Raw genomic sequence first — 18,544 nt, 5'->3', positions numbered from 1 at the left:
GGGTGGGAAGTGAAATTAATAGAACACCTCCACTACCACTCTTCAAATTGAAGATGGGTCCACTTCACACACGACTGTATATATCTGACCCCAGATCTTCTAAGTTCCCACTTTGAAGGGTTTTTCTGTTACCCTTTGATAAAGAAACTGATGAGGGAATTTCCAATAGATGTCATAACAGATATTAAAAATCTCTAAATAACTAGCAAATTATAAAAATAGATTTAACACCAAGTCAACTCAGTAGTTCTATTTAATGAAGGAACAGTGTAAAAACACTGTAATAAGAATTACTGAATCTGATAGTTATTAAGAACATTTTGGAATTCTGAACATTTTAAACTGTTGGAATAGCAGCATTACTTCATTCCATGTTTTCTCCTAATTTGTTTTAAAATTCTTTGATTTCTTTTCATTTTATTTGTAAACTCTTTTCATATGTAAAACGTGGGAACAGAGTTTTTTTTCTTGTAGTTGCTGTCAATAGTCTCTTTGGTAGTTGATCCCAAAAATCCAATTTTTGTGGCACACTCATTTTTCACCAGCAGCACCTCATCCTGGAGTTTCATCAGTTCCCAAGAGTAACCTGTAAAGCTGCAGTTCAATAAAGCACCTGAAATATGATTGTCTCTAAGTCAATGTCTCTATTCATAAATAAAAAGGCCAGGACACGATGTCTGTTTCTAAAACGCAAATGACCTGTCACATGCTGAACTATAACTGGTGCAGAAAGGGCACTTAGTGCCCAAATCCATGCTGGTTCTTTTCCTGACCCTAGCTGTATGCAATCTCCTATAGAGATGTGTCTTATTACTAATTATGAGACCTGAATGAGTTCACTGCCTTTTCTTATTATAGTCAGAGCTACATTCAGTTTATCTCACTTGTTTAGCTTTATGAGAGCAAAATCTTATAAAGTAAATGTCTTTTGTATCACAACCATGTCTATCTTACTATTCTTGTTTCCAGGAAAGACTTGCCGAAGAAATTGATAAACTGAGATCTGAGCTAGATCAAATGAAACTGAGGGCTGGTTCTTTAATCGAACCAACATTGTCAAGGTAATATTTAATGGCAAACATTTCCTCACTTTGAGTTGAAATAGAATATGAATATAAGTGTCAAGCCTTTAGAACAGGGATGTTTTCAGACCATGCACAAAAATGTCAGGTTTTTTTTCAAGTGTAATATCTGTGCAGTGATTTATTACTGTTGTTTTGGGGGTTTTTCCATAGGTAAATGGGGTCTTATAGCAGTGAATATTCACTGAACAATCACCAAGATTAAGAAAAGACTTTTGAATTAAGACTTTTGAATTATGGAATGTTTTCAAAAGTATATCCGAATACCCATTTATTCCCCAGAGAGCTTAATAATAAAGGCAAAACTATTGTCTTTTATGCTGAAACAAATCAACATATTTATGATCATATTTACTTATTCTATAGATTACATCTAATAATTATGTTTTTTATTATCAAGAAATAACTCAGCTTTGATTAGTGTGTAAAAGCAGACATTTTCAGGTAAAGGTGAAGGCAGTATTCAGAGATCTGACAATATCATAACAGGACATTAAACATTGTGCCTCTTTTTGTCAGAAAAGCATATGGGAGCAATAGTGAGACAGATACTGATGAAAGAGCTACTAACAGCTGGAATGAATTTATAGTTCTAGAAAGTCCTTCTGACATAAAAGTATCCTTCCAAATAAAATTTTTATTTTATTGATAATTGTGTGCCATGTCCTGTTTTCATAAAAAGCAAATTGTTGCCTTTTAAAACCTGCCAGCCAGAGCTCATGGAGCAAGACTAAATTCGGGGCACCACAATCCTCTAAAGTTATTTTTGTTAGATAATTTTTTTGCTTGCATCAGATATTGTCTCCTCACTGTTTCCTCAGACATCTTCCTCAGTACCTGGACATGGTATGTCACTCCATCTTTTACTATTTCTTGGAATAATATTTTTCTGTAAATGGAGACTGTTCCAGTTTTTGTTCCTCTGCGAGTGTAAGTGTGACTTCAGGCACACACAACACTGTTTTTTTGAGAGTGCTTGCGAGGACACAGACTATTGAATTGCTGCAACATCAGAGATGTTTTGGAGCATCTAACCTTGGTGAATAGCAGCTTTTCTTGATAGGCAGATGAGTATCATTAGCTTGCGCTCTGTAAATAGGAGTGCGATCATCCCTTGTTAAAGAGGTCTTTGAAAATGATAAGCTGTCTAAATGTCTTTGAATTCAGCAGGTTCTCCCAAGAGGGTATATTTCCCTATCCATGACCTCACCTTGAGAAGCTACCAGCCCTCTCAGGAATAAGGAGGCATCATCATTACATACTTATTGTTTTATGCACAAAGTCAGTTCTGTATTTGCAGGAATTTGTTCTTTCAGCAGAAGAATAATGAAGCTGATCAGCAAATTTGTACTCACTGCAAAAGTACCAACTATTATCAATTATCAAGAAAAGTTCTATTACAGCAAATATGGTACAAACACAGAAAATAAAAAACAGTCACTGCCCTAAATGCTATAATAGATGAGAGACATACAGACAAATTATCTATATAAAACCCCAAAAGATTATTGTCTGATGCTGTAGGTGGAGGGCTTAGGGTATTTGTAGACCAGCTGTTGTCAAGTTTTCTTGCTTGTATAATGAAAATAGAGAGTTTTAGATAATTTTCTAAAAGGTGAAGTAATAACTTTTCTAATATTATGGAAATGCATACCTAGCATGATGAGAAGTATAATAGAAGATAAATAGATAACTGTTTAGAAAAGGACATTTATGACCATAGTATGAGCTCTGATGCATGCTTTACCCAAAACCTAAATTCTAAGACACTGTTCATTATCCATAACATTTTTATGTATCTGATTTGATCTATGGCACACAGTCACATTTCAGGAACACTGGTACCTCCTTTTTTTTATTTGTTTTCTTATAGTATTTATTTTTTATAAAACAAACTCTACAAGTGCTTGAAATCCTCCCGTTATTATTTTAGATTTGTCACAGTAATTATTATACCATATAGTAATTACATTTTTTCATACTGTTCTGTCAAAGCGGGTTATAGTAGAGGCCTTCATGTTTATTATGACGTTTTTGCATTTCCCATTTATCAATATACACATATCACAATTAAAATATTTTATCTTTCACTTTTATTTTATTAATGTGAAGTCTGAAGTTTGAGACTAATGCTTTAGTCTTTCAAGTATGAGTATGTTTTAATTCAAATTAAGTTCTTCTCAAGGAAAAGGGATTCTCTATGTTTAGAAAAAGACACAGAACTAGAGCTCAGGAAGAGTCTCACACTTACAGCCTGCGGGTTTCAGTATAGATATACATGGCTTTCTGAATTTTTTCCTTCATTTTGGATTTCCTCTTACTTGCCTTCTTTTTGTCTAGAATTAAAGCTACCATTTTCTTGAACAGCATTCTTTTAAAAATGATGTACGTGTTTAAGAACAAAACTTATTCCTCTCCTGTTTTCCGTAACTTATTATTATTACTGTAAGTCCTATAATTTGTTTTGAAGTGACTTTAAGCGTTTTCCCCTATTTTTTTCTTTTCTTTTTTTTAGTGTAAGTACAAGGTTAAATTCTCATTTTCTGCCCTTATAGACAGGGAAATTTCAAACACTTTTCTAGGAGACACTATAAACAAGTACATATTGAGTTGTCTTATTGGTATAGTATTTGTAACATTTCTTCTACTTTAATCACGCTATTCATATATTTTTATATCAATAATGCTTATGTACTAAGAAAGATAATTTGTTCTGGTCTCCACTGCTGGGATTGAATACTCAAATGATTCACAGAACGTTTCTTGTTCTGACTTGGCTGGACAGCCCATGGGCAGGATGCTTCTATTGCACAGTGCAGGAAATTTTTACTGCTGCTGTTTGACAGATGAGGGATAATTGTCTGCAGACAGAAAAAGATTTGCTAAAGTCATCATATATATGCCTCTCCACAGTATCCCAAGACTGACTAGGACTACAGGAAAAGCTGGAGGTTAAAACTCTCAAAAGCATCATCAAATAAGCATTAATCATTCATAACCAATGTGTATGTTGCAGGGCAGTTCGCAAGTATTTTCATAAAGCAGAGCACACACAGTAGGAAAGTGTTATAGATATCCTCACTTGTGAATATGTAACATGCTTGTAGTAACCTCAGGCATATTTATTCAGGAAAGTAATGGAAGAAAAATATACAGGATTGTTCATTAAGCAGCCAGTTCTGTTAATTATCTTTTCCTGAAATCTGCTTCTTTATTCATATACTAGATTTCAACCATGAGTTTTTCTATGCAAGTCCTGAATTTTGAAAAAGTCAAATATTTTATTCATTTATTCTCTTCCCTAATTGTCTTGGAATATAACTGCAAGTTTTCACTTTTAAGTTATATTTTGTGCCATGTTTTGCCATTTATTATAGTACATGATCAGTTATTTGCTTAAAAAAATATATATTTGTGTTCCTACTGGAGGCCATTGGATTGTTGCTGTTATTATTACAGTTACTCTCTCACCACTTCTGTGGCTCTTTCATAGGCCTCACCTTGACACATCAGCAGAACTGAGGTACTCTGTGGGCTCCCTGGTCGAAAGCCAGTCTGACTATCGGTCAACTAAAGTGATAAGGCGACCTAGAAGAGGCCGGATGGGCGTGCGCAGAGATGAACCAAAGGTGAATCCCCAATAATCCCTGATAAGAGAATGTATTTCAGGCTCTTAAGCTTACAGTTTGTGTATTTCCATAAAAAAGCAGCAAACCAGTAACCCACCAAATAAAAACAAGAAAAACAAATAGGAGGATTTTTTTTTTCTATACATACTCAGACTAGAGTATGGTTGTACTAAAGTGAAGGCAGAAAAGGCTGAAGTTCAAACATAAGGTTGAAGTTCAAGCACCCATAACTGTCTGCCTTTTCTAGGTATCTTTTAGTGTAAGTTTTCCTGTTGGTTAATTTTATACAGCATTAGGAACTATTTGAAAATACTTTATATCATCTGCAGTAATATTGCAAGTATTAATGGAGAATAAAGCCTTGAATAAGTATTCTTAAATGCTAGTTGCTTTCCTTTCCCATTTTGTAGAAGTTCAACTTTGTAGGGTTTTTTCCATTAAATAAGCTATGTACATCCTCATTCTTGCTCAGGTAAAATCACTTGGAGATCATGAGTGGAATAGGACACAGCAGATTGGTGTTTTGAGCAGCCATCCCTTTGAAAGTGACACTGAAATGTCCGACATTGATGATGATGATAGAGAAACACTTTTTAGCTCCATGGATCTCCTATCACCAAGTGGCCATTCTGATGCCCAGACTCTGGCCATGATGCTTCAGGAGCAGCTAGATGCAATCAATAAAGAAATCAGGTATGTAGCCTGAACCAGCTGTGATAACATTTTCAAGCTGCCTTTCATGCATGAGTTCGTGTACCATTCCTAACAATTAGGAAACCACTTGTGCATTTAAAGGATTGATAATATGTCTGCTTTTCATATGTATTGATTATGTGAAGATAATGATAACATCTTCACTTCCTAACTATAGAAACTTTTTTCAAAAAAATGTTCCAAGTGAAGAACCACTGGCCAATTAAAAGAGAAATACGTTAGAGAAGGCTAACGCATGGCAGATTTGACAGATCACTATTCATAATCCTTTTTTTTTACTGTTCTGCATGACTCCTTTTATTCAGTAATGACCTCCTGTCAGAAATGTTTTATTTCAGTGCTCTTCATGCTTTCTTCTGATAATTATTCCTATGCTACATCCATATAAGCCACATTTTCTAAGACATGGTTTAGGCTTTCTATAGTGGCTTAGAATGTGTTTTTTCATGCTCCAAGTTGTGTCATAGTGCCTGGGAATAGTTGGTGAATTGAATGCATCTTAATAATTTCTGTGCAAATGTAATGGAGTGACAGGGAATCTAGTGATATATTTTAATTAAGTGAGTTTTATAAACAAAACCATATTTTAGGCTTAAAGAATTCTTAAATGTTTTTCAGGAAGGTTAACTTTGAAAAACTTGGTACATGAAAAACATCCTCTCACTAGTGATTTATGTTTCTCTAGAAGGAGACAGAGATTACTAAATATGTTGGTTGCTTTCATGTAAAACTATACACAGAAAGAATGTATTTAGAAATTTAATCAAAACCAGATTACTTCTGCCAAATGTCAGTCATTCTCTGAGCAAGGTAACCTTAAAGTGAGAACTCTATGGAAATACATTGAATTTTAATAACTTTTCTATTCCCAGGGGAGATTTTTTCTTTTATTATACATCTACAGCCTTGTATTCTCACTACTCTCAGAATTTCTTCATCTAGATAGGAATACACCGCTGTTTTCAAAAATCTCTTATTACAGAGCCAAAGAGAAATGTTGTTGTTGGGAGGGTAAATCTCGTTAAAACAGTTTATCTAAGAGAAAAACTTATCCACATTTTCTGTGATTACAAAGAAACATGCACTGTGACCATTTCAGGAAACTGTAGATGTATCAAGTATATTTGTTTTAATAAAATACTAGCATTTTGACAATTTAACAGTTAATTATGTAATACAGTAAAAGGTTTTAGCTGCAGATGACACCGTGGAATATTTTTCGTGCCATCCTCAATGAGATCACTGTTTCACTTAACATAGGATCTTGTCTTAGATGCTGAGTACAGATTTATCTCAAAAAGGAAGCAAAGGTATGTGTTGTATAAAGGCGTTTATACTGGAGGTCCACTGAGAGTATTTTATTTACCCTGCTGCTAAGCTTATACAAAAGTCTAGATTTTCATCACCATCTCTGTCCTTATTAAGGAACTCAATAACTAATTTTCTATTTTTCATATGTTTCAGGAAAAATCATTCTACAAAGATAGTTTAATAAACTGCACTATATGGGTTTAACAAATTATTGGAGTTATAAAAAGAGATTCAAAAATGTATTTTGCCTTACATTTTATTTTATTATACAATATGAGTAAGTGTTATGTTCAATGTGTTTCATTTATTGTACTTGCTTCATTTGACTCAGAAAATCTTTGTTCACATTTTCATCTTCCACAAACTTTGTATTCTCTCATTTAACCTTGATCCTTCATAGTTCTTCTGTCTCTTTGCAATACAACACATTCTATAATGGGTTAATGGGAAAAGGAGTTACAAAAAGATGTTTTATTTTAAATAAATTTTATCATTCTAGGTGCAATCACAATTAATAACCAATACTAAAGAACTCAGTGGAAGCACCATTTTGAGGCTATATATTTTTTAAAAACTTATATTTGTTGTTAGGAAGAAAGCTATTTTAATGAAATACACTTGAACACTCAATGCTTTAGAAACAACTGTTAATTTTTATCAATCCGTGGGGAAGAAACAGAGAAATTGTTTTGCATGTTCTCTTTGTTTGTTATAGAATCATAAATTCAGAATCATAGAATCATAGAATCAACAGTTAGGGTTGGAAGGGACCTTAAAGATCACCTAATTCCAGCCCCCCTATCATGGGCAGGGACATCCCATTAGATCAGGCTGCCCAAGGCCCCATCCAACCTGGCCTTGAACATCTCTAGGGATGGGGCAGCCACAACTTCCCTGGGCAACCTGTGCCAGTGCCTCACTGCTCTCATGGTGAAGAAATTCTTCCTTATGTCTAGTCTAAATCTGCCCCCTCCAGTTTATACCCATTGCCCCTAGTCCTATCACTACAAGCCTTTGTAAACAGTCCCTCCTCGGCTTTCTTGTAGCCCCTTCAGGTACTAGATGGATGTTGGGGCTTCTCCATCAGTCATCATTCCTCTGCAAAGTGCTTGCTTTTTGGAAAAGAAATCTATTAATACGGACTATCTTAGTAATTCCCTTCTTAAAAGCCCCATTTAGTTTGACTTTAAATTTATATACGTGTTTTAGTAACAGAAAATCAGATGAAGACAACTTAAGACTGCAATTAGTTTCCTATGGTAAATCAGATTGTTAACTCCCGCTCCCTATACTGTCTTCTTTCTAAATGTCATATGTCAAGTCTTGTTGTTGGGCAGATTCTTCAAACAGGTTTTGAAGACAGGGGAATGAAGAAAAATAATTTTATAATTCGATGATTAAAAATACCCTTTTCAGAATTAATTTGAAGTTGATGCTATTCATGTTTGCTTTCACTGCCTTTCAAATCTCATTTGAAAGGAAATATTTTTTTTTAATTTTGCTTTTTGAGTATGCAGAGTCAAATACAACCATGTTCTTCTTTTATTTAATAAGGTTAATCCAAGAAGAGAAAGAATCAACAGAACTACGTGCTGAAGAGATAGAGAACAGAGTGGCCAGCGTGAGTCTTGAAGGTTTAAATCTGGCCAGAGTCCACCAAGGTGCATCCATTACTGGTTCAGTGACTGCATCATCACTTGCAAGCTCATCTCCTCCCAGCGGACACTCAACTCCTAAACTCACCCCTCGCAGTCCAGCCAGGGAGATGGATAGAATGGGGGTTATGACACTGGTAAGAAACTTTGTGATGCCAATTTTAGCTGTGATATTTCTAGAATTAAATACTGTATGAATTACATGTCTCTAATTCTTTATTCACCTCTTCATCATAAATACAGGTAGCAAACCCCCTAGAATATGGACATTTGGGTGCTTTAGGGTTTTGTTATTGAGGCTTTGAGCATTGCATGATTCACTAGGGACACATTGATCTAAGAATCAAGGGCCTTCAGCATACAGGCAGTGGAATTAATAACAAACATAATTGATCACTGGAATTACTGTAATCAAATTACATGTAAAAAATGTTTACTAATGAAAAGCTCTGAAGTAATACAGTTATTACACAGTAGTCTGTGGGAGTGTTGCTGAGTTTAAACCTCCAATAAATGACTAAATGTTCATATATGTATTTCTGTATTTGGTGTATACTTTAGTACTTGCAGCATTTTGTATTCATTATTCCTGACAGTATATCACACACTTCTTTAAAGTGCTTTGTTTTCCAATAATTCATTTAACTTACATATTTCAACATTGCAAGCAGCATACCTAAAGATATACCAAGCCATCAAATAATTATGCAAAGCATTTCCAGCATTACTGTACCTATGAAGACATATTCTGACATCTGGTTTGATTTGAAAAGGGACTTGTTATGTCCTATTCTTTTCTAAGTTTATGAAAATGAAGGAGATTGCAACTTTAGATAAAAAAGCTGCTTTCCCAGAATCGCATATTTGTCAGGGGTTACGTTATGGCACCAAGTCTATAATTAGTATATAATATGTATAGTATCAAGTTAATGAAATCTCTGTTTCCCATTTCTGCATGCAAGAATGAATATGTGCCATTTTGTTATGTTTAAATAAGTTTTACTAATCATTATTTTTTGTTGTTGCTCTTGTTACCAATCAAAGCCAAGTGACCTAAGGAAACATCGGAGAAAGGTATGATACCGGATTATTTTTTTATGCTTGGGAGAGCACATTTATGTTATTCCTCTGCTATTTAGTTAACCAGGTTCCTTGCTACCCACTGCATTTTCTCTGCTCATTTTCAGTAGATTCCTGAACATAATAATTTTAATCCTACCTCAAACATCTTGCAGCAGTCACAGCTAAGCCATAGGATGAAGGCCAACCAGTGATACCTTGGAGTAGTAGCCTCTAGAGCATAAACTTAAACATAGTTAAAAATAAACTGTGGACACAAAAGAATTGCCTTCAAATGTATTTTGGCTATTCTTCTTGTTGCAGGAACCAGAGACAGATTAGTTGGAATCCTCTGGAGCAATATGAAGTTGTTCACAGAGCGACATTGGATGTGCAATTTATATTTACATGAGAAGAAAGGGCATTTAAGATAAATCATAAATCCTGTGACAAAGCTGCCTTTTGTTCATGCTTAATTTCAAGCATTCTGGCCATTCTGTTAACAACCTATGGAGAGAATGGTCCTGTTTGTGTCTATGTTTACCTTCTCCTTTGCATCCCTGAGAAACTGTTTACTTGAATCATCCTGTTTAATGCAAGAGACTTGTTCATGTCTAAAGCTATTTTCATGTTCAGACCTCTGCTAGATCAACCTGTTGTGTATAAAAGGAATTAATTTCCTGCCAAATATAACCTTTTTCCTTTCAAATACATACTTTAAGTTGCCATTTCAAAAAACAATTGTCTCTTTCAAAAATAAGAATCCTCACAATTTGCTAAAAAAATGCTCTTCAATCTATAAATGCTTCAGTTCACTTGACAAATTCATGCAGCATCTGTGTTCAAACTTTCTTGAAAAGCTGATCTACACTCATGGTGTTTCTCTCCTTCAGATTGCAGTAGTTGAAGAAGATGGGCGTGAAGATAAAGCCACAATCAAATGTGAAACTTCTCCTCCTCCAACACCCAGAGCTATCAGAATGACTCATACCCTTCCTTCTTCATACCACAACGATGCCAGAAGGTAAGATATTTGTAACATAATTTAGTAATTCACTGTTTTATCACATATTATTCTTTACAAATTGTGTTGTTAACTATTAAAAAATTACCTGGTTTCTCCCTGTTTCTAAGTCTTTTGAAGAAGAAGATGTGATTGTGTCACTTTTGAGGAGGTTATTACTGAAATGTAACCACTTAATATGTCTGCAGAGCTGCTCATAAGAAAATAAAAAATTACCTGCAAATTTTGATGTTATCTATTCCCTTTCTTTGTTTTTTGTAGTAGTTTGCCTGCTTCACTGGAGCCAGAAAGCATTGGTCTAGGCAGTGTCAATAGCAGCCAGGACTCCCTGCACAAAGCTCCCAAGAAGAAAGGAATCAAGTCTTCAATAGGACGTTTGTTTGGTAAAAAAGAGAAGGCTCGACTTGGACAGCTCAGTAAGGAATTAGTGGTAACAAGACAAAAATCGCCATTTCACAGTCATTTTTTTCCTTTTTTAATTTTCCTTCTTTTCAGTTTTCCCACTTGCTTATTTTTCTGTTTAATCTGGCAGAACCTTCCTGTAAAACTTCATTGCTATTATTAGCAATATTTGTCAGGAGTTTGCTATGACTCTAATAGAAATTAAAGGAGTCTTCTGACACAAATTACTAGAGCCATCCTCTTCACTAAGCCGACTGCTTCCAATTGAAGAAGGTTTAAAGTACTAAGTTTATTCTCAACCGAAATAAAGAGGAAATGAGAAAGTAGTAAGTAACAAACCATGATAAGGGGTGTAACTATGTGATGTGGAAGGTCCTTTCAAGTAACTATAGTAGCCTTTCATATTTCATTGTGTCAGTAGATGTCTGCTACCGCTTATCACTGAATGTCCTCACCACACTCTTTCAGTTAGCTCTGCTGCTCACAGCAATGCTTTGTTTTCTTCCTACTTCTTCTGTCCTTTTCTCTTGCCAAGACTCTCATCTATTTCATTCCTAGTAAAAATATTCCTGTTATATTCTATTGGATATGTCTATACCACATGCCAAAAAGACCCAGTCGTAGCATAGTTTTGTTTATCTTAGGCAGCACACGCCATCAAAGGTGAAGTGACCATCTTCAGCAACAGCTCATAGCCTGCATGCCCAGATGGACAAACACATCTAGTCTGTATTGCTAGCCCATTTTAGTTGGATTGAGATTAGCATATACATACATGGCAATACAAGTATCAAATTGGTATAGATGTGTCAGTAAAACAGGAATACTAGCTCTTTCCTACTCACAAAGATGTCACATAGTATGAATTTGTGAGGCACTAAACTTTTACTGCCATGGTGACCACATAACACTTGTAGAAGAATTTTAAGAGCCTGCAGTAACTGTAAATACTTCAGCAATATGTACGCCTGAAATTAAAAAAATAAATTCGTATTAAAACAGGTCCTTATCACAACTAACAAACCCATCACTAAAATCATACCGAATAAAACAAAGTTATATTAAGATCAAAGGATCAGAGTAAAATCAAATAACTGAGAATTCTGCATTTGTACTTCAACTTTTCTCCTCTCTGCCTATGAATACATTTAGTTCTTGAAAAGCAATAACTAATTTCTGATCGCAATTTAAATTCCCCTTTTTTTACGATGGGAAGAATAAACTGATTTATTCAATTTTTTTCATTGTGTAATGCATTTCAGAATCTATTAAATGAGTCTCTCAAATATACCTGCATGTCACCATCTGCACTGATGGAGAATTTTATAACTTTAGACTATGTTATTAATTCACATGTACATTCCATAAAACCAATTTTATTGGTGCAGATGGATTATGCATAATAATCTAAACTTTCACAGCACCTTAGGAACATTGAGGACAAAGATATAATACCTGTGTTGGTCTTCCCTGCAGTTCAATGTGTAAAAAAACTAAAGTAACAACTTTATAGATAGTCTCAGGAGCAATGTAATCTGGCCATAGATTAATTTCTTAATAATAACCAACATGATTAATAAGGCATATATGTAATTGGATATTGCCTATTTGTAATTCCCAACACTAGCTCATGGAATTGCAGAAAGATATTAGTGAAGATATGCAATTATATGAAATTTTTGAGGCTTCCACCCTTTAGCTCAACGGCAAAGATTTCAGTAAAATTAACATTTTAATTAAGCAAACTAGATTTACAGGCATTTATAAAATTAGCAGTAGGACTGTTAACTGACCAAAAAAATAGGAACAAAATATTTTTAGATGTTGAACTGACATTAGCAGCTGAATTATAGTGTAGTTTTTCTCATCTTAATTTTTAAGATACTAAGAGAAAAGACGTAGTGGGTTGCTGTTTCTGTTCAATGTCAGGACTCTAAAGACAAAACAAAATTTAAAGCAGTGATCATGACAGTACACTTGAATCAGTTCCGTGACAAGTACATTATCAGTGTAGATATATAATTAATAATTCTCTTCATAGTAAGGTACTATATCACAGAAATCTAGATAGTAAGTCCTATCATGACTGCACTGCAGTATATTTGTATGATAACAAAAATTTAGAATGCAAAATCAATAAAAGAATCTCATTTGTTTCTCATTTGATATAGTTACAAATCTCTTACATTTTTGAATATGGAAAATACCTTTTCTTCCATAGCACATCAAATACTGAAGAGGTAATAAATGTAATTTTGAGACTCAGAAAAAATTATTTTCTTACATGAGTATTTACACCTGCTCACAACTACAATTAAAGAAGTACTTTAAAGTTCATGCCAGTGTAAAGAATACTGGGGATCCTAGTGATGTTAGAGGTTGTAATTGCACATAATAAGTCTGTAACTAATTCAATAATCTATCTAAAAGAACATGTAATATGTACTCATATTTATGATAAATATTGGAACCTCCAAGTTTTATCACTAACTTCAACAAAGCAACGCTAACACCCAAGGGATTTTCTTGCTCTGCATTCCCTACATAACTCTGAAATTATTAGTTTTCAACTGCTGAACTCATTAAACTTTTTCTATTTTTTAATTTGCTACTTTTACCATTTGCATTATTGTTTCAAGGCCAACTTGTGCCTTAGGAGATCTTTCTTAGAATCAAGACTTGAGGTTTCTAGATTCATCAGGATTTCTATTAACTATTGGAGAAGGGAAAAGGAATGTTACAGGGATCATGAGAGCCTTTTATTTATATGTTTGTTTGTTTGTTTTATTTTAAACTTATCTGGTCTTCTCAAACTTGGAAAATACCACGCTAGACATTTTCCTATTTTTGCCATATTACATTTTAAATATTCTAGTCCCTAATAATAAGACTCAGCAAGAAACATTTCATGAGATACTCTGTAAAACTTTGAAAGGTGGATGAAGCAAAGCAAACATTCATGTTTTCTCCATTTGTGATGGAGGCATCATTTTCGTCATGAAACATACAGAAGTAGTACCTCCTTTGATAAAGAAAAATTCTGTCTAGACAAGCATGAGTGTTAAAATTACACCTGCTTTGAAAGGGTAGCTTAAAACTAGGCATTTCTAAGTTCATGTTGATAAACATGATACAGCAGCAGATTTTGTTCTCAATTGATTGAAGTGAATGTGACTTATGAAAGATGGTGATGCTGTTTAATTATTTAACACGCATTGTCTTATGGTTAAAATTAATGAATCAGAACAGAAATATTGTAATTTATACTGTGCTTTCTAAATTATGCTGGTGTCTACTCTACTGCTGTACACTGTCCTTTAGCTGAGAAATAAGGAGTCAAGCACCAACATCTACCGTATTGTTGTCTTCCTTCTTGTGCCAGTTACACACCCTCTGAATAGCAGCACACGAAAAAGAACAGCCTTCAAAGAAGTGCTGCAGCCCCTCTGTTTGCATACATACATGTGCAAATGGGATGACAGTGTGGAGCCAGAGCCAGGAAACCGAACGGACAGCTCTATGAGCAGGTCCCTTCTTCCTTGAATCCAGGCAGCAATAAAAACTTCAGATCATCTTTCCACTTCTGCACTGGGATAGTCATGTTAGCTGACATTTTGTATGATCAACATGGGTTGTACAATACTAGACATGTCCTTAGTTTATAATACGATTTTATTTTGGTCCAGGTGTCTTGGCTTACTGCAAGCTTCCCTTGTCACTCTGTGCAAGTTATTCAAATTCCTCTGAATTTGACAGGAATTAGGTGCCTATGCAGCACCTTCAGGGAGACCTAGGAGGCTTTTTACTTCTCTGAAAGATTCCTTCTGTCAGCTCAGGCTTGGGAGTTTGCAGGGATAAAGACATCAAAGACTCCGAGAGCAAAAAGATGACTTTATTATTGACATAATACACATCACTTAATGTCGTAACACTAATGTGGCAGTTCCTGAGATGGCACTTTTATCTCTACGTTTCCCAATTAAGATTAAAAAATGGTGAGGGTATTGCTTAGGACCATGAAACTGAACTTTAGGAGGCAAAGAAAAACAGGCAAAGGAGATTAGGGTGTTCTCATACAATTCTGCTAAACCAAGGAGTAGGAACCAATTCTTCCCTCTATTTCTACTCTTTCCCATGCAGTAAACATTTGCTAGAGTTTACTTAAGAAAACAAACAGATGATGGTGGCAGGTGGGAATAGGAGTGACATGTTAAGGAGAAGAACAATTGGAAAAGATCTATGGGAAAATACAGTGAGGGTTGGTTTGGCTTAGTTTCTTTCATTTTGCTTTCCAGGAGGTTACATGGAAACAGAGGCAGCAGCTCAGGAATCTCTGGGATTGGGAAAACTTGGAACCCAAGCAGAAAAGGACCGAAGATTAAAGAAAAAGTGAGTACCTTTTTCATGTGACTCTCATTGTCTTAAATTTGATTCAAATGTCATTTCCTGTGTTGGTTTTATGCAGACGTGGACATGTAATAAGAAGCAAGACTGTCTACTACAGCAGTTTACCACTTACTGTGTTGTTTCCAATGTAAAAGTTTTTACAGCTGCATATAAAATATAGGGTAAAATATTTAGAGTCTGTCAGTTGTACAATATTGTTTCATTTGTGAAAAAGCATAGCTTTATGAGAAAGAGACATTTTCTATTTCACATTGCCATTAATTCCATGACATTTGCCTTTCATGCAATTCTTAAAAAATAGGCAGGCATTTAATGACCCACTACGTAGATTTTTTAGAAGCAAGAAAAAAGAGTTTTTGCATTGTCTGTTGAACAGACACATTCTGTATCTTCACATTCTTTTTTCCTGTCAGGAAATGGCAATTTAGCTGTTTGTTCATATAATTTATATAATAATTTAATGCTGTCTTTGGTGCACCTCCTTTTAAAACCACCACACTGACTCACAGCAGCTGCCAGCAGCTAAGGAGAACCATTAAAATAAAGCTAAAAGCACAAAAGAAACCTCTTGGCAGCATCACAGTTCCAGTGTAATTAGAAGCTGTCAGAGAAAAAACATAGTATTTAAAAATGACTTCACAAATTCATTGTGTAAGTAAACAGGTTTATTTTTCATCCATAACCATTAGCTTTAGTGCTATTACTTGGATTCTGAAAGCCTTCTTATTAAATTTTGTAAGATTTTCAGGTTTTCTTCAGTGTTTTAAAGTTCCTTTGCAAAGTTCCAAGAGAATTTACAATTCTACTCCAAATAATCAGGGATAATGTTTCAACTTCTCTTTGAATTTATACGTAGAATATCTTTAAGCACTATAGTCATCTCAAGCTCCTAATGAAATATGAATTTAAATTTACACACGCATGTAATGGACAAATATAAGTGTTCCATTTAAATCAGCCTCAATTTGATGATTAAAGATTGAGGGGTAATTGTGCTAGCTGAGCAAGAAGAAACATTTTAAATTCAATTAAGGAATTCACAATTACATTCACAGGAATACTGCAGTTGATGAGTCTTGTCCCTGCATTTCTTATCTATAAATTTTTATCATTGTTTACACTATGTATTCCTAAATTACTAAAGAGTATATTTATATATTTTTTTACTAAATCTAGAAAACATCTTTGAGACCATCATTACCGTTCATAATGAATATAATTGAATTTTCAGCAGCCTGGTTTTTGCAATCCCTATTTATCTTCCAGGTCTGAGGATTGGAGGTACCACAGTATTGAAATCACTTTTAAGAGACAAATGCATTCACTTTTGTTCACTTTCTCATATGTTAGTTCTTAAATGGGATAAAATAACATAAGATTTGACACATTCTACTACATACATATATGACAGCGGCTACCAAGTTTTGGGTCTGGAAACGGTGGGTGTAGAGGTAACCTGTTATTAGACTTCTGTCTAATGTCACACAGTTTTCGATGCTTTCTGCTTTTCAAATCTTTCCTTTTTTCTCCTGTGTCTGTCTGTCCTTGGTTCTTTATGGATTAGATATAGTCAAAATGTGCTCTGGTGGAAGGAAAGGAATCTTTCCTTTGTGGCTCTGCCTATTCATGTAGTCTGAACTGTGTATTATTTATCCTAAGTATATGTTCTATATCTATATTATAAAGACTTTTTTTTTCCCTTTTCCTTTAGATTTTTCTATCTTCATACGTTCTCACTTTGGAATCCTTACAACTGCTTTTAAGATTCCTCTTCAGTTACTATCAGAGAAAGTTTAACATACATTGCTAGTTTATGTATGTATATTATATAGTTCTAGAGGAACTGTAATATGGGAAAAATGTAACATTTTGATAGTTCAGTAGAATCTCACACATACAAAAGTCGGTAGGTGCCAAGCTATCAGTAGGGTACAATAAGATTAACCTTTCCTTGAAAAAAATAGTTGGGTATTTGCATGTCTTACTTTGGAAAGTATTCAATTGAAGTGGCCCAGAAAGTCATTTAAATGAGAAGTTTGTCTCAGTAGGTCAGGTTCCTTTTTGCCACCACTTAACAACACATAACTCCCTCTGTAAGCAGAGCCTTTGAATACGTACAATAGCTGCAAGATTGCTGATCTGGGTAGTGCAAATGAGAATGGTATGATGTGTAACATTAAGGATGACAGTAATGTGTGTAAGGTCTCTGTAAGAGGTATGAAGAGATATCTGAGAATCATGTGCTATCTCATGGCGTAGCAGTAAGTTTTAAGTCCAAGAGTTTGATTCCTTTTTTACTGCTTAACAAAACTCCCCTACAAGCCCTGCAGAGAGAGAAAGCCCAGACAGAGGAGAGTACTTCACCTTGTGAAGATTTCTAGGGCTGGTTTAGATTAGGACATAAAATGCCAGAAAAACCAAGATCAATGAAGGGATAGTTAGAGGACAGGCTAAAGCAGGGAAGGACTCCTTTGTATCACAAATGCTGGCTTTCTCACTTCCTTAAAAAAATAATCTCAAAACAGTGATCTCGGAGGCGATTCCTTTTTCTATAAAGCAGGAATAATACCACATGCTGAACTTCTGTCTCTCTCACGAAGATTAATCAAGTTACATGGCTTTCAGCCCCATTAACAGCTTAGCTCTTTCAGTTCAATGGTAGTTCTGGTGCAGGAAAGCAAGGATTGTCCCCTTGACATGAAACCAGAGGTCTGATTCCTCACTATGGTCAAGACATTCTCCTAATACTCATTAAACTCACCAGAATTTGCAATTACATTTGAGTTAGTAAATTAAAACTGGATCGAAGTTATTAAAGGAAATATTCCTATAAAAATATTGTCCATGGTAATTTTTTTTCAGTTGAATTAATCTCTTAAGTGAAAAATACCTTAAAAAACTAAAATTCCAATTTCACAATTTTTAATGTATTCAACTTCATCAGTAATTCAGCAAAGATGCCCCTACCCCAGGCATGAAGAAGCACAATGTTTCAAATTCTCAGCTGCTGGAGCCAGTAGGAACTAATGGTCCACCAGGTGCTCTGGCCACCTGCTCCCTGAATAGCAAGCACATTGTGTTGAGCCTGCTCTGGCCTCATGGAGTTACAAACATACTGCAGTGTGTTATACTATTTTAGCACAATTTACATGGGTAGAGTAGATTACTGAATAATGCATTTCACTCTGAAAAGTTTCATGAGAGGATATGATAATTTTGTAGTTCAATTCTCTCTCTGGTAATTATAGTGTCATTAACTGA

At 34.7% G+C, this 18,544-nt stretch overlaps 1 protein-coding gene across 9 annotated transcripts in view; it reads left to right on the top strand.

The window, feature by feature from the left end:
- The window catches only part of PPFIA2 (PTPRF interacting protein alpha 2), a 324,302-nt gene that overhangs the window by 275,882 nt on the left and 29,876 nt on the right, over positions 1–18,544 (top strand). For all 9 annotated transcript variants that reach the window (XM_069858273.1, XM_069858284.1, XM_069858303.1 and 6 more), the window contains 8 exons: positions 970–1,061; positions 4,576–4,711; positions 5,184–5,404; positions 8,291–8,528; positions 9,436–9,465; positions 10,344–10,474; positions 10,736–10,890; positions 15,172–15,265. In XM_069858273.1, coding sequence (XP_069714374.1) covers positions 970–1,061; positions 4,576–4,711; positions 5,184–5,404; positions 8,291–8,528; positions 9,436–9,465; positions 10,344–10,474; positions 10,736–10,890; positions 15,172–15,265 — 1,097 coding nt within the window. The remainder of the gene's footprint in view (positions 1–969; positions 1,062–4,575; positions 4,712–5,183; positions 5,405–8,290; positions 8,529–9,435; positions 9,466–10,343; positions 10,475–10,735; positions 10,891–15,171; positions 15,266–18,544) is intronic.

The sequence above is a fragment of the Phaenicophaeus curvirostris genome, chromosome 1 (assembly GCF_032191515.1).
Source record: "Phaenicophaeus curvirostris isolate KB17595 chromosome 1, BPBGC_Pcur_1.0, whole genome shotgun sequence".
NCBI classification, from domain to species: Eukaryota; Metazoa; Chordata; class Aves; order Cuculiformes; family Cuculidae; genus Phaenicophaeus; species Phaenicophaeus curvirostris.
Note: the sequence above shows the minus strand (reverse complement) of the source record. Positions and strands in the feature narration are given on the sequence as shown.